General features: G+C 42.0%; 1 protein-coding gene across 1 annotated transcript in view; it reads right to left on the minus strand.

The window, feature by feature from the left end:
- The window catches only part of MGD1 (monogalactosyl diacylglycerol synthase 1), a 115,406-nt gene extending 103,677 nt beyond the window's left edge, over nt 1-11,729 (minus strand). The window contains exon 1 of the mRNA XM_087678486.1: nt 10,490-11,729. Within this exon, the coding sequence (XP_087534612.1) occupies nt 10,490-11,002 (513 nt within the window). The 5' untranslated portion in view covers nt 11,003-11,729. The remainder of the gene's footprint in view (nt 1-10,489) is intronic.
- Between the last annotated feature and the right edge of the window lie 9,521 nt (nt 11,730-21,250).

Here is a 21,250-nt window from a genome sequence, read left to right on the forward strand (position 1 = left end):
ATACCCACAGGAGAAGCTTTGGACGGGACATTGTAGACGACTTGCCTAATGCGCACTTGTTTAGCATGTCCACTGAGAGAGACCTATTCACGGCAAATCTAACACTACATTGGGCAAATGACATAGTCCAAGTCCTAGAGCATGGATTGCCCGAGAGGCCTATAGAGAAGGTTAGGCTAAAGCGCCTTATCCTTAAGATTCAACCCTATCAGTTAATTGCCAGTCACATCTATAGACTAGGACAGGATGGGTTATTGCAAAGTCGTATGTGTGAGCACGAAATGCATGATGTGCTTGCTGAAGCACATGGTGGAATTGCTGGAGAACACTTCAACAGAGACACTACAGCACGCAAGGTGCTGCAAACTCAAATGTGAGACCCACCCTATTCCACAATGCTGCTAAGTTCATGAAGCATTATGACGAATGTCAAAGAACCAAAGTACCCATCCATAAGGACAAGATGGAGTTGACCCTGATAATAGCACGACAACCCTTTGAAAAGTGGGGGATCGACTTTATTGGGTCAATCAACTTTGCAGCACAGTACTCACAAGCGAAGTACATCATTGTAGTGACAAATTATCCCACAAAATGGGCCGAAGGTCAGGCCACTAAGAAAAACAATACTAGGACCATGCTAAGTTCCTTTGGGAGCATGTGATCTCGCGATTCAGTTGCCCCGTCAAGCTAGTTAGTGATCAAGGCACGCACTTCATAAATGAATTGATTGCCCATTTACTATCCACAATCTTGATCATCCATAGAAAATCATCACCATATTATCCTCAAGCTAACGGTCAGGCGGAATCCACAAATAAGATCCTAGTGAACGTCTAGACTAAGATACTCTCTGCCTCCCGCAATGACTAGAACCATAAACTCATAGCAACACTATGGACCTACAAGACAGTTTATAAGACGGTTGTAGAGCAAACACCATTAAAGCTGACCTATGGGACTGAAGCAATTCTGCTAATGAAGTTTTTTATTCCAAGCTTAAGAGTGATAGTGCAAGAGAGATGAGATGGAAAGGAGGCATGGATGGAACACCTGGCAGAGCTAGAACGCCTTTCTGAGACCCGACTCCTAGCTACCATACGCTAATCTACAAAAAGGCAAGACACGAGCCGGTTTGACAAACATGTCCAACGATGTGACTTTGAACAAGGTGGCCTAGTACTATTGTACTCTGTAAAGAGCCATAAGCAAAAGATGAAGTTCAAGGGATTGGGGCCTTTCAAAGTCTGCAACATTAGTCGAACTGGCAACATAGAGATCAAGACCCTAGAGGGAGAGAGTGTAGGCTTCTTCAATGGTAGTCGCCTCAAGAAGTACTACCCTCCAACACATCCACAATACGAGCCTCCAATGCTAGAACCACTTGTGAACGTAAAAGTAGCCACCATCACTGAGATGGAGAACAAGAATAAGAAAGCAGTAGCACCTATCTACCTACACATATCAGTGACTGCCCAAAAGACACACGCCTTTGACACACTTATTGACAAGGAATCTGACTTTAATATCCTTACATATGATCATTAGATCCTCATTGGTCAATCCCAACTACAACCTATTAACGCTAAACTCCACCCGTTTGGGGGACAATCCTACTCACTGCTGGGAAAGTGTAGAATAGCAGTCTGTATCGAGACTAAAAGCCTACCTATGATCTTCTATGTGTTGCCTAACACTAATGCCACTGAAAAGGAATCGCTGCTAGGACGCGCATTCAAGAAACAAGCACACTGCAATGTTGAATACGACTCGCAGCACATTCACCTCGCCATTGGCAATGTTTGGAAAGTGACAGCTTTTGGCAAGGGGAGCACGGCTCCATCGAAGCTTGCAGTGCCACCGGTAGAAGAACCTAGTGTAAGGTCCAAGGAGAAGGGTCATGACTTGTCTCACCCTGCTAAGACAAACCGGCCACAACCCAAAGGTGACACACCCAAGACTACTAAGCAACAACTCAAATGGATGCCCAAACGACAATTGCAACCCCCTAGCAGTTAAACCGCACAAACCCGTAACCACAAAACCTCACACCCTAGGCCTAGGAGACAAAGTTGGCACTATAGAAGCAAACATACGGTCACGCCACAATGGGTGTCCAAAGACCTGTTGCGTGCTCAAGGCTACTACGAAGGCAACAACTGGATTTGGTTGCCCAAGACTACAAGTGGCATACGTGCCCCTCAATCCACGGCCTCCAACCCATCTCAACTAAATAGTAAGCCAACGAGGAATGAGAAACCAATTGGCTCAAAAAGCACCAAACCCATAGAACCTCAATGAGTCTATCGACCAAAACTGCAATCAACTGCCCCTAGACCCACTCAACCTGCCACTCCCAATGTCCCAACTACTCCACAAGCCAAAAGCAACGCATCACCTGAGCCCCAAGACCAACCCATTGCACAAGTAGCCACTAAGCACTCTACTAACCACTCCACAAAGCAAGCATCAGTTCCTAAGTTGTCCAACCTAGCCAAACCCCAACATCCTGCAAGGCTGCAGGCCTCAAACCCTCCTATGAGCATAGATCTATCCTCACCTTGACCTCAGACCTAGCCACGAATACGGGGTATGACTTAGTCACCTGTATTAGACAATTAGACGCCACTTTCCTCACACTGGCTATAGGAGTTATGAACGGCTTGACTTAGGCCTCCTAGAAGAGCTGTTAGCAGCAGATGTATACTCCTTGCATGCACCTGGGAAGAATCCGAATTCATATTTGTCAAGATTCCCATCGTAGCTGAGGAATTGATTGCCAACAAGATCTCTCGAGAGCAAGCTCACAAACAACCGCTAATCACATCCTATAGCAAGAGCAAAGTCTCTGCCAAGCCAAGAGCTAGAAGAGCTGAAAAAGCTAGCTGGCTCTAACTCTTCTTTTCTGCGTAAGTGGTATGCTCTTCATCTCCAATGGGAACAAAGGAGCTCCCAAATTATGACCAATGCCGAGCAGAGACGTGTAATCAAAACCTCTGAGTACAATCCAACCTATGTGGCTCCTACCTCGTTTAGAGTGTTGACCATCAGTCGCAATCAACCGTTAGAGGACCGCATCATGGCCCACCCCTATTTCAATCGAGTCTTGACCAAGGAAGAACTAAACATCGTTAGCAGGATGAACTCCGGTGACTTTCTCACTGATGTCTTAACCTACATTACACATGTAAGCATTAGACCTCATGACATGGACAATCATGCCCACTTGGAATATAACCCAAACTTCTATGATTGGCTCGTGATGAAGTAAAGCACAGCAAGCATGCACTTAATGCCCTTACCCTTCATCCTCCAATCCTAGGAAGGATTTTCATTACTCCTGGGGGGGGAGGGGGTAAGGCAGAAAAGAAGACACGACTTCAACCTTAAACCGAATTTTAAGAAGCAAAAAGGATGGATAAAAGTCAATTTGTACTTAATGAAATTTTTTATAAAATTATTAGTTGGACTATGCGGATTGCTTGAAGCAAAAATTTTCATTCTGTACTTGATCACTTCATCTTTCCATAGCATATATTCATGATCCCCTCGTCTTTTTGCAAAAAGTCGTTTCAAGTGAACTAATAATGAGCCATTGCATCATGACAAGAACCCGAGATGGCCGCACACGACAAAGGTAGCAAGCTTCCATTCACGGAAAAGAAGCATGTCAAATACGGTCTAACAATAAAAACAAGGGCCTTTAATCAACTCAAGTTTAGAAGCATCCAGAACTTAGAAAAGATGGCAATGAAAAAGTAAGTTGTAAAATAGATTATCAACCAGGGTCATCTTGGTACATATATGGAGAAGGTCGGCCAAGCCATTGACTACAACAAGTGCACAGAGTTCTTGCAAACTTTCAATGCGAACAAGAACTGTGGTACCATGACAGTGAGACAAGGAGGAGAGACTCACAAAGTAGAAGTGGGGTTGAGCACCAAAATGGTGGAAAGAGCTCTAGGACCAGTCAACAAGCTCGAGAGACGGCCCAAAAGAGAAGTTTATAGTATGCTAGGGATGAACAAGGCCCAAGTATGCACGAATGATGGAGTTAGCTTAGCCGACATTTCCAACCCTGACATCACACTGCAAGCAAAGACAGTCCATGCTCTATTCTCCAATTATGGAAGGATAAAGTCATGGAAGAGCTGAGAAAGGTCAAAGACTATGAAGGCTAACCTAAATGGTGCCGAAAGAACTGGGACACCAATTTTGAGGCATTGATGGCTTTTTGCAACACACTACCATATAAAAAGGATGACCCCACCTACATGGCTTACCCAAGGTGCCACGGCGTGGATTTTGATCGGGTGAAGCATGGCAAGTATAACTTCTCTTTGATCTATAATATCAATGTCGCCACTCCTAAAGAATGCCTAACCTTTGTGGCACAAGATCTTCGACCCTCCATTACTCACTTCTTGGACGAGTTCACAACATACCCCAACCCTGCTTTCCTTACCAATTGTAATTACCTCTGTCTCTTGTGAATCCCACTAAAACAATAACATGTAGCCCAAGAAGAGCACCTGCCACCCCTCTATTTTGATATTAGTGTAGGGATAGACAACTATGCAATGACCCGCCTGATATTAAGGTCGCTCTCTTACCAGCTTTTTACATGAGCCTTTTGGAAGATATGAGTGACAGCAAGTTCTCAAAATGTAATCATCCTTTCCTCTTTATTACCCCTCTCAATGTAAGAATTAACCAAAAGGGCTACATGCAAAGCCATGCCTCCTCGAAATGTAGCTACTAAATAGCATCAAGATGAAATCTAGTATACTCCCTCCCAATGTACCTCAACAAAAAAAAAAACCCACACGCAACAAAAGGAAAGGAACAAAGAGCTTTCTCATGTAATATCAAAGTGCCATAACCACTGCACCTAGGGGTTCTCAAGTCAAGTGCGTCGTCCGATGGCCTCAGTCAACTGACTCCATGCCTAGTCCCTTAGCCCTCCCTATTTTTCCACTTCACACTTAGGGCACATAAAGGGCACGACACACCTAGGAAGTTTGCACTCACCTACAGTTAGTCCTGTCTCCCTAAGTCACACCCACAGCACCTCCCCTTATACACCAACTGGGTCCTCTGATATGGGACAATCCCACAGGCTTCCCTCAGGTTCGACCCAACTCCCAGTTTCACTAGCGCGTACACCCCGCACTACACAGTGAGATAGGCACACCCCCCAGGTAGTGCAATTCCTTTTCCTTTTCAGGTACATTCAACAATCCCCAACCAACCACCGACTTCAGAGACCCCCATCACTCACTCCATCTACTCTCAACCTCCACAACCTTACATCCATTGAGTGATGCTTCTTCCCTACATCTAATCTCCATGAATCCCCATTATCGACCCACATGACTACCCTTCAACCACCCGAGCTCTCATCAACAAGTACCAACAAGCGCCATGAAATTGGCATTGGGCTAGGAGGGAAGTAATGTTAACCCGGTACAAAGAAAGCAAAAGAAAATTAAAAAGACGCAGAACAAAGCGGAAAAAGACGGCCCAATGGAAAAACAGAAGAAAAAGGCCGAAAGCACAAGAAGCAAATTTAAATGTCCAAGGCAAGTGCAAAAGGGAAAAGACGCATCTTAAATATAAAAGTGCGCCCTAAATCCTTGTAAAAGAGCGCCAAGCTTCCTCCTATGCAAATTGTAAATGTAGACAGGCATAGGTGAAGGAGCAATGTAAATAGGAAGACAACAGGGACAGAGAACCTAGGCTAAAATGGCCAGTCGTGTAAAAAATGGATGGGCACCCAAGAGGAGTAGGGCATGTATAAAAGGCAAAAAGTAAATGAATAAGCTCATTCTTGTGTGTTGCCAAAACTAGCTCTCTTCTGCTTCTTGTTCTTGCTTGTGCTTGTGCTTGAGAGAGGGAGTATGAGGGAGTGAAAGAGAGCTGCTTCTTGTTCTTGCTTGTGCTTGTGCTTGAGAGAGGGAGTATGAGGGAGTGAAAGAGAGTAAGTGTGTGAGGGTAAGGGACCGCAGTGGTGAAGCTCGCTATCTTCTCCTCTCTTCTTCCTCCCTTCTCTTCTCTTCTCTTGTCTCACGTGCGGCAATCGAGCTTGGAGCTTGGAGCTTAAGGATCGAGCTTGCTTGAGCGTGCACCTTCAATCGTGGAGCTATGGAGAGCTTGTGGGAGGAGGCTACTCAATCAAGCATGAAGGTAAGCTCATTAGATATGTAGGTGTGAGAGTGTGGACAGCTATGTGAGAGGTAGCCATTGCACTTGGCTTGAAACACTTGAAATAATAAGCAGTCCGTGCCTTCAATCATGGAGCTATCAGAGACGTGTGAAAAGAGGCAACTCGATCAAGCATGGAGTGCGAGAGTACGCACAACTATGTGAGAGAGGTAGCCATTACACTTGGCTTGAAACGCTCGAAATAATAAGCAATCCGTAGATCTTGGCAATTGAGCGAGAGCTCCCACATTTGGAGAGTTCAAAAATCTCTTGAATTAAGGATCCTTGGCTATTTGAGTAAAGATGCCTACTATTATCCTCAACCGAGCCTTAAACTAGTCATCATATTTTGATCTCCTTGCTGCTCATCAGCATTTTGTGGCCTAGAGGAACCCACTTGTTGCTCTAAATCCACATTTTTCTCTTGCTACCTATGCTATAAGCCTATTCCAAGATTAGGCATTGCATTTTCCCTATTGCTTTGTGTATCTTCAAAAGATGAAGCATCATCATGACTTGAACCCAAATCACTCTTTGATGGCATTCTTGCTATAATGCACTCAGCTGATCACCAATTCAGTAATATGCAACTTGATTGACTTGTACACAAGTGCCTCAGGCCCACCTAGCCAAGGGACTTTATATATTGTAGCAATGAAACCATGAAACCAGCCTTTCTTCTTGGCAAGGGTGGTGATAACCTAATTTAACTCAAATTACAGCAAGCATTAAATACACGAATCTAGAAATACACACTTCACCACTTAATCTTGGACAGCTAGTATGCAATTGGCCCCAACAATTAGCACCCCTTGCGGTGTTTCTTTATCTTGTATTGCTATAAGATTGAAATACACTGAAATATGGGCTGATTTCTATCCGGGCTTAATTTGGTTCTTCAATCTCTTGCATGCAAGCCACAATAATTTGAGAATGGGTTGTCCCTCGAATCAGATGCAAATTAGTGCCTTCAGTTGCTACATGGAGTACCTGGGTCTTTAATAATTGAGCATGGATCTCAAGGTGGCTGTGGAACCCCTAATTTATGCTGCAAATTTGGGTTTCAGCAGCAATTTCTGCAATTGCTCTTCACCCCAAGTTGGAAATGGCTGAGAACTACTAAGGGATAATCACAAGATGAGAGAGAAAATTGTGGAGAGAGAAATTTCTCAATTTTGTCCACACAAGTGTCTACACCAGCTGTTGTCCTGATCAAGGACAGCAAAAATGATGTCAACTACTGACCTATGTTCCCCAGATGGTTGTCATATGCCCTAAACTGAGGTTGCCTAATGTTGCTAGCCTCCTCGGGGATAGTCACGTGTTGTTGAGGCCCCTTTGGCTAGCTAGAACAACACACAAGCTGTTGATGCGTATTGTAGCAGCACACTGCACTCCTCAGCCCAAAATGCACCAAATGGCTGAAATCACCCTCAACAGGTCCTTTCCCGATTTGCGTACGTAATTTTGACGAGTGGCAACCTATTTTGCCAATTGGCAGCCTTCTAATTATAAATTTCAGCTTCATTTAATTGCTTTTTAGAATTTAATTTCTAAAAAGTAATTAACTATTTGTTTGACCCTACCCAAGAATTGCCCAATGCCCATTCACAATTAATGTGCTAACCCCTATAGGACATTTGATTGTCCCAACATTAATTGGCCTACAACTAGCATTCATTTATAAATTAATGCCTAGTCTCCCAATGTCACCACTAGACATTTAATGGCCCAATTAATGGCTTAGGCCCAAACTAACACCAAGTGCCCACAAGCACTTATCCGACATAACTTTGTACAACTTTTTGGCAATGTCACTGACTATTCACTTGGGTTACTTAGGTCATCACCATGACTTAACAAGCTTGCACTTCACATGTGCACCTCACATTTGCACAACTTAGTAATGCCAAAGCTAAACATTAAAAATACATGTCCTCATGACAAAGTGTATGTATGTGAGTATGTAGTTGAGCATTGACCTAACAATGGTATTAGAGCCATACCTTCTCCACCATTCAATTGAGTTGCCACCACCACAACTGCCATTGAGCCTCGGACTTGGCTACTTTTTTCCTCACCTACTATTGCTCCATGCACACCAACCATTGCTTGCTCCAATCTTCAAGCTTCACATCTACTATGTAACATTTCTACCTAGAACAAATCCTACAACCCATCTACCATAAAAGCACCTACCTAGAACAAGCAAACCTACCATATCTATAGAGCAACTACTAGCCTCAACACTCCTTGTGCTCATCAACCTAAGTCATGGCTATGGCCAACCTAATACAACCACCTATTTACAACCAAATGTTGCCGACGTATATGTCCCTTATGTTAACAATCATGTGTGACTTGCACCGTCATCTTCTATCTATCAGCCTCAATTTGAGTCAAACGAGAACATTAGGAGCATTGACACTCAATCTATCATGTGTTTTGACAAAGGAGGTAGCTCTTTGCAGAGCATGCATTACTCTTCCAATCGATTCTAGGTGTCTTAACCCTTGCTGGTTATTTTCCAGCTTGTGTATTTCTAAATCATAGGTTTGGACTACATTCACACTGGCCAGTATGAGGCAATCTACAGTTCTCTATTTGTGCCAACATTTCCTGCATTATTTGATGGAGGTCGGCCAGCATTAAATGCTTGGCCTAATGCTAGAACACACTCCAACATTGAGGGATTCTTCTTTGTCTTCCAATCTGCCTTCCATCATCAAACTGATCCAATGCCCTCAATGATGCCTTGGGCTATGTGCAGGGACTGATCAATCCACCTTTGTATTCAGCTTTGATTCAAATTCAAAGCAGATTTTCTTCTTCCATTCTCTTCTTTCATTGCAGTCTTTCTCTTCCCTGCTCTCTCCATGTTTTGGTTCCTCTTTTGTTGTGCTCTCTAACATGGTATCAAAGCCAAAGTAAGGACTTCGAGATTCTACAAAGAGAAGACCACACTCAGCTTGCTGTTTAGAGCAGATCTGTCACAAAAAATGTAGATTTTTTGCCTTGTTCGGGTCTTCTACAAAATGTAGGGCATCTACAATTTCTCTTTCCAAGATGTAGCTAATTTTCCCTCCATTCAGCCAGCCTGACCCCAAAATGCAAGAGCTTTTTGTGTGCACTTTATTATAAGATTTGTTTGGATGGATGGGTCAAAATATGCAACATGGTCTAACCTTATGCGGCATGTTTTGGGTTCCCAAGATTTATGGGACCTTGTTCAAGGATAGGAACACCAACTTGATCCTCAATTGTTGTCACATGATAGCAAGGTGGGCTTGATAAGCTCACCTTGCTCAACAATTACATTAGCGGCTGAGTCAAAACAATGGCAAAATGCCATCTATGGATGCTTGCACTAAGGTTCTATGCCATATGCCAATCATGCTCATTTGCTCAGGTGGTTGTCAAATATCTACACACCTACTCATCAAGTCACCATCAAGGCACATGCAAGAGAGCCTTGCTTAAATAAGGCTTCCACAGCTCTTGAGCTTGTCAACGCAGATTTGTTAAAGCCCCATGCACATCCTGTCTATAATCAAGACCATCTATTTCATACTGATTATTGCTAACTTCACAAACACTTGATCTTCTTGAACTCCAAAGCTGGGACTATAATAGGTTTTGCCAGCTTGAGAAATGTGATCAAGAGATGCTCTCCTCACAATGCTGGTAGGCCATCAAAGAATGCTATAGTAGAGCACCAAAACATGTTTATCTTGAAGATGGCTCAGCCAATGCTCAAGAACTAGGTATAGCCTCTCTCTCTTCGGCCAAGGCAGTATCCACTGTACTTCACAACCACAACAGATCTCCAAATGGTGAATCCCATTTGAATCTTATTTGGATCAGAAGCTTTCTGTTGTCATGTGCATTTTCAGGATTCCACGGCTATTCCCAGCCCCTGCACACCTGAGCATAGACAGAAATGCACACCCTGCTGATACCCACAATCGAATGGAAGTGAAGCCCCAAGAATGGATCCTGCAAAAGTGATTTAGGTCTACTTCTTATAACCTTTAATGCGATCTCACCCAGAACTAAATGTCTAAATTGAAGTGATCCACCAGATTCCTTGCTGCACAGCCATACAAGATATTGGTGCTTTGTAATTATCTAGGGACTACAGGGAGAGTCTCGAGGTCTAAACACAATACAGTCAGCTTGACCCTGAAGACAAGGCAAAAGACAAGGCAAAGAATCTTTCACAGCTAACCCAAAATGTTGCATTCTAACTCAAAGAGAGAAAGATAAGATCAAGAGAATCTCTAACCTGGTAAGCACCACCATATTCAAGCTCGAAAGTGGTTTTAATAGCCTCTGCTGAGGCTCTATGTCCACCCCCAGTGTCACTCATCAATATCAAAACTCTCTTTGGTTGATCTGAAGCAGTCATGTTCGACTGTCCATCATCACCTGCTTCATCTTTCCCATTGACCTCCTGCTTCCCAAACGCTTCTAAGCTGGAACAAGAGAAGGCGAGCGGTATTCTATCACAGTGCCATCTAATTGAGAAATTAAAACTGTCCCAGAATTTTGTTTGGTTGCAGTTAACTCTTGCAGTGGTGAGTTTGGCTCTTGTTCCTGCTCTTAAATGTCCAAACCTGCACCGGTGGACATCAGCAGCTGATGAGGTTGGTGTGTGGACACAATAAGGAGACAAACTTTCCAAGGATGGGATCTCATTACAGAGGGTAGAAGATAGCTGTGAGCACTCTAAGGGGTTTGCCATTGAAATAACACCATGAAGCTTTAACGAGCCATCACATCCAGAGGAATTCTGCATCTCCTCAAAGACCTTCTGGAGCTTAGATCAATGCAGTGCTGCAGAAGGAAGCTGGCCACTACAATACAAAATGAGGAACAGCTAGCACATTATAGCAGGAAGTGTGCATTTCCATCTGTGATCAAGTTTTGATGAGAGAGGTAACACGAGGTTCCTGCGATAGGTTTAAGTGTAAAGGAGGCACTGACCCAGACTCCGACCTTGCATTAGTGGTTCCAAACGCAGCAGTGTATGGCATGTTTGCCAAAGAAAAGGACACCTAGAACGTGCTCCTGCTCGGAAGGCAAGTCCACAATGCAAGCTCTGTGGCACTTGCAGCTTAGTTTCAACGACTGACAGCACGTGAAAGCTGTTATGTGAGGAGCTATGGCGTCTGTGTGAGTTCAAAATAATCTGGTTCCTTAAGCAATCCACACTGCTGTCAGCAAAACGCAATGTCAGCAAGAAGCCACCAAAACGCAAAAGAAACTGCTCCTCTACCGTTGATCCTCCCAGGAGTCTCTCTCTCTCTCTCTCTCTCTCTCTCTCTCCTGTGCTTGGACGACGCAACAGCAGTTAAGATGTGGATATGGATGGATGGATGCGGCCCGTGACTGATACGATGTCACGCGCAATGGAAATCACGCACTGGATAAGGATTTTCCGCTCTCTCAGAGACTCGCTCAGCGCCAGGAATTCTGTACTTCCGAGACGGGCTCTCCATTTTCCTCCATTTTTCAAGTGCCACGTGTGAATATTGTCCAGATACACGTACTTTTTACCGTCAAGCTTTCGGTTGCAAAAGATTGGCTATGGCCCTGACTCCTGGGTAAGGAGGCCACTAAGAAACCTATCACATTTGCCAAGCATATATTATCCTATAGCTACTTGTTAGTTAACGAGAGGTGGGGTTGGGTGCCACGTGGCAGCCCCCCACCTCCCCCACAAGAAAAAAAGAGAACGCGGGGGCAGGTGCCACGCGTCCAACACCTGCCCCCGCCCGCAAAAATCGCGCCCGCCCCAGCGCGAAGCGCCGGGCTAAGTCTAGGCGCAGAGCGCCTAATAGCTACTTATACTTTTGTATGGGTGTTTTATGCCCAATCAGCTTGTTGGCATAAACCCCAAGATGGACCTCCTATACCTTGGTCCACTTTTGTAAATCCCCCTTTTTTAAAAAACCTATTAATATATAACTTAATGTTCACTCAAAAAGTAAAAAAACTATCACAAAGGATGTGTCCTCACATTGGCCCATCGACAAGCTAACCCATTGCATCTCGTTGCACGCAATTTTTCAAGCCCCGTAACTTCCGAAAGGGAGGCTTGGCAACCGAACATTGTTTTAAATAATTCAAATTTTTGATAAGCTACTAATGCTCCTTAATATCATTTAATTAAAAGAGGGATGGGTCACCATTTCTAGAAAGGTATATTTACAAGAAGTGGGCAGCTTTCTTTCTTTGGTCACACTCCCACTTACTATCAAGAATAAAACCAATTGCCAAATCGATTTTAAAAACCACACATGTGAACCAAGTGATTCTTAGTTGGTTGGAAGCTAGTTGGATTGCTCTAATTGCAATAGTTCTAATTAAGGGTGCTATTCTCACATGATTATTTCTAATGAACTCGACCTAAGAGGCTAACTTTGACATTCTAGTTAACCCAAGTTAAGAGCAATAAAGAATACAAGGGCAATGCTTCTATGCACATTTGTGTGTCTTATCACTTGGCGATGGCAAAGCAAAGTGATTCATGTATCAGAAGCCATAGAAGGTAGAGACTATGACTTGCACACTTGATTGTATCTTCCTTTGCATCAACCCAATGTAGGCAAAATTTGCCTTAAACAAATTGCACAACTTTACATGAATATAGTTTGACTTTAGGGTGCATATTTTAGTGCTTTACTATTTTTTTAGCTCTCATTTCGTTTTGATATTTCATATTTTTGCATCATTCACTCTTACTTGACAGTTAGCACATTCTTACAAGTACATGAATTATGATATGCACATACCACTTGGAAGTTGAAAGTTGTAGGAAAAGATTGCCACTCATGACATGCGATCATCAAATTCACAACACATGCCAATCAACATTCCTCCCTTCCACACAATGTGTGTGTGTGTGTGTGTGTGTGTGTGTGTGTGTGTGTGTGTGTGTGTGTGTGTGTGTGTGTGTGTGTGTGTGTGTGTGTGTGATCTAAATGATAATATATCTAAGAGTTTTTCATCTTTTAAAAGTGATGAAGATTAATAGTAGTATAAGGATTATGGTTGATTATGATTTATTTATTTTCAAAATAAATTCTTAAATATGATTTAGGTTTAAATTATGATTAAAATTCTTAATTACAATAAGCAAAACCCTTTAAAAGATTCTAAATTATGATTATGATTAGGAGAGAAATTAAGATAGTAAGGCCAAGTTTAGAGAGGATAGTGTAATTACTCCAACAAAACCTCATCAATAGACCTCACCTTACCACACTTCATACTTTCATGCTATCAAAGTTTAGTTTGCATTATAGACAACTACTTTGATATTAATATTGTGGCTCTAGGTTAAACATAGCTACTCATAGAAAAAGCCTCGATAAAATGTTTGAGAAAACATCAAAGCTCATTACTTCAAAAAACTTTCTAGATTTGAATACTTGTGATGCATAACAAATCTCCTTCCCTAGCTCATATGGTTGTGCAGTATTTCCATCTTGCACATCTTAGTGCATTTTCAATTTCCAAAAAACATGTCATAATTTCCCAATCCAATGAATAGTCATGCCCATGTTAGCCATCACATCAAACCAACAATTATTGATCCTTTTATATAACATGGAAAGAAAATACTCATCACATCATTTGCTTAATCTATCTTTCTACTACCACTTGGATCAAAAAGAAGCAATCAATGTGCCCATATTCCATGAAGAAACCTAACCCTCTAGGACAAATTCTATAGATAGAGCAAAGGATCCTCCTTGGATAGATATTTTCATAAACTAGAAGCTAGTTAAGCATAGCATCTGTCATCAAAACCCAACTTGAAGGAACCAATAGTGCACCATATGTAACATGCCACCTAAGCATTTCATCCACAAGATAATCATCATCATCAACAAGAAGCTCAACAATCCAAATCGCAATCTCTGAAAACCTATATATCTTCATCTCATCCTCCCCAAAATTGCTCCAATTATTCAAGCCATCTCCATCCACAACTCAAGTTTCTTTTTATTTCATTGTACTAAATTTGCTCTAGTTATCCAAACAATCACCATCCATATTACATGCAACAACCCCATCATATATTCAAAAGAGAGTTGCACCATGATCCATATTACATACAATAACCCCATCATATATTCAAAAGATAATTGCACCTTAGGAGTCCTCAAAATCTTTCCTCTAATAACAAAGGTACTCATGATCATCAAAATAAAAAATACACCAACCAAGTATACTTTAGATTGACCAAATGTAGTAACAACCCTTAGGGAGTGTGTTGCAAAAAATATAAAGCCTCCTATAGCAAACCTTCTCCTAAATACATAACCTTCATTTGGGGATTACTTTTGGGTGAGTAGTTCCAACAAGTAGATTTGGAAAATGGTGAGCAAGTTAGCCAGGTAGACTAGTAGTGGTGGTGGAAGAAGGTGTTAGAGGAAGTGTGGCAGCGAACGATGATAGAAGATTGGTAGCATGGGTGGTAAGCTGGCAGCATGACGTGATAGTGGAGGGAGGTTGGCAAGAGAGAGATAGAGGTGGAGGGAGGTTGCTAATGGTGGATGGGAGATTGGTGAGAGATAGGCAATGATGGTGGGAAGGGGAGACAAAGAAGAGGGTGGGGCTACTATTGGAGGTAATGGTTGTGGGCAAAGGTTGGGTTTAGGAAAGACTAAATTGGAGAGTTGAGAGGGGAAAAGACTGTTCTAAGGGGTTAGGGAAGGGGCAAGTTGAGGAAGCTAGAGGGAAAAGTAGAAAATGGGGAGGTAGGGGGGTTGGAAAAGTATGTGGGGTATGGCCAAGAGATATATGAAGATAAATAAGAAAAGTTAGAGTGGCAAAGGAGGCTTGGGCTAGAATAGTGAAGAAAAGAGGGAGCTTGTGGGAAGGGGTTTTAGATAAGGAATCGAGATTAGAGGGGGAGCTAGGCGGATAAAGAAGTAGGGGAAATTATTTAGTGAGCCCTTTGATTAGAGTTTTTGAAATACTTTAGAGTTTTTGCATGAAAGTTTGGAGCATACTAGCATATTTACCCATAGAATATTTACAATCCTTGTTGTATTGAATTGACTCAACATACTATTTTTTAACATAAGCATATAAACACTTTGGGATAATTTCATAATGCAAAGTAGTTAATATTTTCCTATTGAATATATATAATCCTTTTTGTATTAAAGTGTTGACTCAATCTACTATTTCAAATTATAGGAATCATACTTTTTTACTCGCCCCATTACACGTGAATAACTAGAAACTAGGATGGCGATCAACAACAAAACATTCATAAAGATGAAGGGAGTGAGCCCTAACGTGGAAGCATGGAGCAAAAGCAAGAGCTATGGTGGAAGGAGTAAGAGCAAGAGAGAGAGACACACAAGATGTGAAAACTCCAATAGTCACAATGTGTGGCTGGCCTTCCCTTTATTTAAATGTCACTGAAAGAATAAAGAATGAAGTGATAATGATGGACGCCCACCACTTGCAATGTACAAGTATGTGGGTATGCGAGGGCAGCTAGACACAGGTGCCTTTACCCCCAACAACCTCCCACTTAAAGGAAAATATGCCCCTAGTGAGGAGAGAAAAAGAAAAAAAGTGACAAAGTACAAATGTACATAAGTACAATAGGATGAGGAAAGACATCATCTTATCTAATGTCCATCAACTTCCTAATGAAGGCAAAATGCTATGTTGAGAGGCTTTTAGTGAGTAGATTTGTAGGATTTTGGTCAGTGGAGATCTTGATAAGCTCAATGGACTTGTCCTCAACGACTTCTCAAATAAAGTGGTAACGTACCTCAATGTGCTTCATCTTCATACGGAAGATTGGATTCTTGGCCAACTGAATAGTACTCATAGAATCTGAATGCAATGTAGGGACCACATTGGCAATGCTTTCCAAACCATACCTCCTCTACAACCTAATAGTTAAGAGTAGTACATGGGGATTGATTTATCAAGTGCACATTAGTAGTAACTACCTTAGCCCAAAAATGCTATGGTAAGCATGCCTAGCTAAGCATACTATGAACTTGCTCCTCCTGAATTGTCCTATTCATGCACTTAGCCATACCATTCTAGGGTGGGATCTATGGGGCGGTCAATTGATGCTTAATACCCCTCTCATCACAAAATTGCTCGAAGGCTTTAGAGACATACTCACCCCCATTATTTGACCTTAGACATTTTAGCCTATATCTAGACCGGTTCTCAACCAAAGCAAGCCAATGCCAAGACATGTGATTTTTGCTTTATGGGAATTGCCCAAACCTTATGTGTATAGTCATTAATGAAAGTAACAAAATGCTTTGCACCCCCTAATGACTGGTAGAGTATGGGACCACATACATATGAATGAATAGGAGCCAATGGCTCATCCATGTGTGTCATACCAGACTCTTTATCCATATTACATGTATGCCTACCATTTAAATGATGATCATGTTAGATATGATCAATGCCCCACCCTCATTAGGTGCTACCAATGATCCATGGTGCTCAAAGTTGTAAGGCCCCCATTATGAGGAGAAGCCAAATGTGAGCCCGGACATTGGTTGAGTCCTGACTTGTATATCAGATGAGGTCTATGTGACCGGATGGCAAAAAGGTGACTGTTGTGGGTCTAATCTTTGGGTTAGACGGAGTGGTTAAGCTGGTAGCAACTCGAGGCACATTGCATTGAGTTGCGTGGTAAGGGAGTTAAAAGGGCCCCCTATTGTGGGGTCTGGGGGCCGTGGAAGCGGCCCCTGGTTGGGGGGTCCCAGGGGGGCCAGCGGCCCCCCTGGCGGGGGTTCGGGGGCAGCGCCCCCGGCCCGATGGTAAAGGGAATATTCCCTGGAATATTCCCTGGCCGACTAGTGGAGGCTCATATGGTAGGTCGGTCAGTAGGCCGACCTAACGACCTTCGCAGGCTATAAAAGCTTAACCCCTTCGCAGCCATCACTCACTCATCTTTCACCCAGTCAAAGTTGTTGTTCCAGCTAGCCTTAAACTCTTCACCTATCTTCTGTCTAGATCGCCATCTAAGCTTCACACAGTGGAAGCGCACGGGTGGACAAAGCCATCTTTGTATCAGTTGTTTGGAGTTAAAGAATTTACTGATTCTCCTCTTATCTGTTGTATACTCTCTATCTCTTTCTCAGATTCTGTTCGCTGCGCCGTGTAATATTTTACAGATCACAAGACTCAAAGCACTTATAGTCAAGGGACAAAAGATATTGTAAACAAGTAAGCATTTCATTCCTTTCAAGGACATATGCCCAAGGCAATGATACCATAGAGATACATGTGGAATTGCATCCACTGCTAAAATATGGTCAACTGACCCAGATACAAGTAAGGGGTAGAGAATATTGGACTTAGCACCATGTGTGATGACAAGATTTCCACATGTAATCTTCCATGAGGAATTACCAAAAGAAACTACATAACCTGCATCATCCAAAGTGCCAAAACAGAGATAAGGCTCTTCATGAGAGGCAATACATTATGTATATCATGAAGATTAAATATGCAACCTAAACCAAATTGTAGCTGGTTATCACCACAACCAACTATTTCCAATAACATGTCATTCCCCAAATGGACAAATCCAATCATACTATGGTAGGAGTGAAACCACTATCTATGAGGGTTCACATAAAAGGAAGCCCAAAATCTATGAGCCAACACTTAGCATACCTTGACAAAACATCAGTTAGCTATGAAGTATCAAGAGAAGAAGCTGAGTACGAAATCATCATCAGAATCAATTTGCACAATATTAATCTCTTCATTCTTAACTCTTGACTTGCTAGGGACAATGCTGCAATTATCATTGTTGTCTTGTACTTTACCCTTACTATTTTCTTTACACTTGTCCTCGCGCACTTATGGCATCGTGGTTAAATATGCTCTGCTTTTCCATAGTAATGACAAGTTAATGTGGACTTATAGCCATGTGACTTACTGCGAGACTATCCACATGATTGATAGTGAGACTGTTGAGAGTCTCTCCCATGGTGGCCATTACTGCTCCTATCATTATTGCCTCTAACTATCAAAGCATAAAAGGTGCAAGAAGCATCGGTATTCTTTTTATTAACCTCTTAATCAAGAGTGCACCTTCTATATCTTGCAATTGTAACCCATCATTAGGTATGTTGGCACACATAGTAGTACTATGAAAGGTATCCCATGATTCACATTGTGTAGCTAAGAGGAACAAGGGAAGAAGAGTGTCCTTGAATTTAATCCCATGTGAAGATAAATGACTAATAATGGAATGAAACTCATTTAACTAAGCTAACATAGAGGTGTCCTCCTTCATGCGAAGGTCCATGAGTTGCTTTAGCCACAATACATCTAAGAAGCGGGGCTCTTCTTATCATAGACATTGCGAATCTTTCCCCATAATTCCTATGTGGACTACCCATCAGAGACAACATTATGGAACACCTACTTAGAGAGGGATAATATGATGGTAGACTTACAAAGCTCATCTAATTTAGCCCAATCCTCATCATCAATAAGTTTGAGATTGATACCCTTATGTTTCAAAGGCCTAACTTGCATTTTCTGCACTAAAACTTGCTAGATTTGGGCCTTCCAGTAGCTATAGTTGGTGCCATCCAACTTGTCAATATTAAAGATAGCACTATCACTCTAGCTACCAACCATAATGACAACAAATAAGTGTACAAACTATCAAAGTAGACTATTGTAATTACTACAAACATCCCTAAAACCACTGCTAAATCAGGCTGAAAATAAGGGGTATTGACTAAGTAATGAACTATCCATAAACTCAATGCAAAGAACTATCAAATGCTCTCAATTGTGGGTCCAATTTCTAGGAAAACAAGTGCTTTGCAGTCCAAGAGCTTTTCCATTGATACCATGAACTATGCATAGTGCATAATGTGAATGGTTCAGTGCACAAACAGAAGAAAATCAACATTGTGCATCGTGCGAAACCATTCTTTTCATGATTTTCATGCTAACGTTTATGTAATGAGGAAAAAACATTGAGCCTTACACTCATACTGCCTTTCCCTTTATTTTAAAACAACGTCCTATAGGCATGATGCAACACATAAACCAGATTTTAGTTTATATTTTGACGCTCAACCTCCCCTCTCACCCTACCGTTTAATGTTTTGCATTCGTTGATAGGTAAAAATGTCATTTTATGTGTATTTCATTACAAAGAAAGCGATAAACATGAACGGAAACATAGAAATGAGGGTAAATCAAGGCCAACCTCATGATTAATAAAGTTGACTTTAAGTTTCACACGTAAATGGGGTAGAACCTAATTAGAAAACTAAAGCTATTGGGGAAGAGCTGGGTGGGCGGAATCCCCGACAGGTCTGTCCTATGGTTGGGTGGTCCCAGAGAACTGGGAGGCTTCTCATAAGATTTTACAGTCATTTGACCTTTAGGTATTGTTAGGTTAGAACCCAATTCATACCGTTTTAGGGGATCGGAGAGGTTGAACAGCACATCCCTCTCGTTTCCCATTCTCTTTGAATCAAGTGCGGCATGGATCTACTTCGAATTGGGTATCTCTACATAAAGTAGGATGTCCAAAAAATTTTACCTTCATTATACGCTGCACAAACACATATGTAATTTTTTGGAATTTTCCTTCTACCGTTTTTTAATTTTCTCCCATTAAAACCCATTTTTCACCATTTTTGGGTATTTTTCCTCTATTTTCTTCAATAAAAAATGATAAAAATGTAAGATTGATTGTGGGATGTGGCCCTTAGGTTCCTTGACAGAAAAATTTCAGGTTCCTTGATTGTGGGCTGTGGCCCTTAGGTTCCTTAGGTTCCTTGACATAAAAATTTCAAGTTTTGTAGGTGTTATGTCTCATATTTCCCATTTATTTTGCAAAAACCCCATTTTTATCCCTTAAATGCATGTTTTTCGAGTTTTATAACATTAATTTCAGTCATATCACTTATGATTTTCTGATTTTCTGATTATAAACTGTTGAAAATCATAGAAAACAACATCATAATGAATATTCAGCCCATGGGAACAATGTTTCATCAATCAAATGGCATAAAAACTCATTTTTCCTTCATAAAAATTGAATTACCACTTAGATTCTATGTTTCGGGATCTCGGTTTTGCTGCAGGACTGCGGGTCAGCCCACATTCAATGTCTAGCATCTTCACAATCAACAATCTTCATGTCTACATCGACCCGGAAGCAATCCGATCCCAACCGGACAAGCTTTTCTTCACCATTCTTCATTTCCTCTTGCACGCAGGAACAATCCTTTAGGGGAGAAACAGGGAGCAGAGAGAAAGACTAGATTTCCATCTCTTCATTCATGCCATCATTCCACGAGCGAAGGGCGGCGATAAGACCAGCAGAGAGGGAGAAGATCAGCTCCATGATCAGTTAGATGGGTTGTTTGCAGGCATGCATCACCCCCATCAACATTCATGGCGCAAATTTCAGGTGCAGCAGATGGCGCCATTTCTTCACGTTTTCAACCTCATTCTCTCTCCACATTTTCATCTTTTGATGTTACATAAAATTTGGGGGCCCTAAACTCCAAAAGGCACTACACAATTTGGCCAAAAACTAGTCCACCTCTTCATATCTTGACTGTTTGTTGGCCATTTCCTCGTCCAGCATCCAAATCGAGCTCTGAAAAATCCTGAGCGTCCGTCTTGACATCCCCATTGACTGACAACTCCTGACAACCCGCACGGTAGTCTGAAAAATTATAAAAAATCCACAAGTGTCACTCAGGCGCCTTTTAAAAGTCGTCTTTCACTTGGTGCTTAAAATCATCCTAGCTGGAGCCGCCGCCTTCGATATTAAATATTTTTTCCCTAAATTCCAAAATTTTTGGCAAATTTTGAGCACATCCCAGGCTCAGAACTCCGCTCTCATTGGGAACAACGGGATAGGGCGACTCAGCTCGTTGAATCCCATAACAGATCTGCACAAAACAACCAAAGGAAACATCAAGCTGATACAAAATAGATACATACATAAAACACAGCACAAAGCTCACCCTACCCCCTGACAAAA

This window comes from Lygodium microphyllum, chromosome 5 (genome assembly GCF_053477565.2).
Source record: "Lygodium microphyllum isolate KBCC chromosome 5, Lygodium_microphyllum_v1.1.10, whole genome shotgun sequence".
NCBI classification, from domain to species: domain Eukaryota; kingdom Viridiplantae; phylum Streptophyta; class Polypodiopsida; order Schizaeales; family Lygodiaceae; genus Lygodium; species Lygodium microphyllum.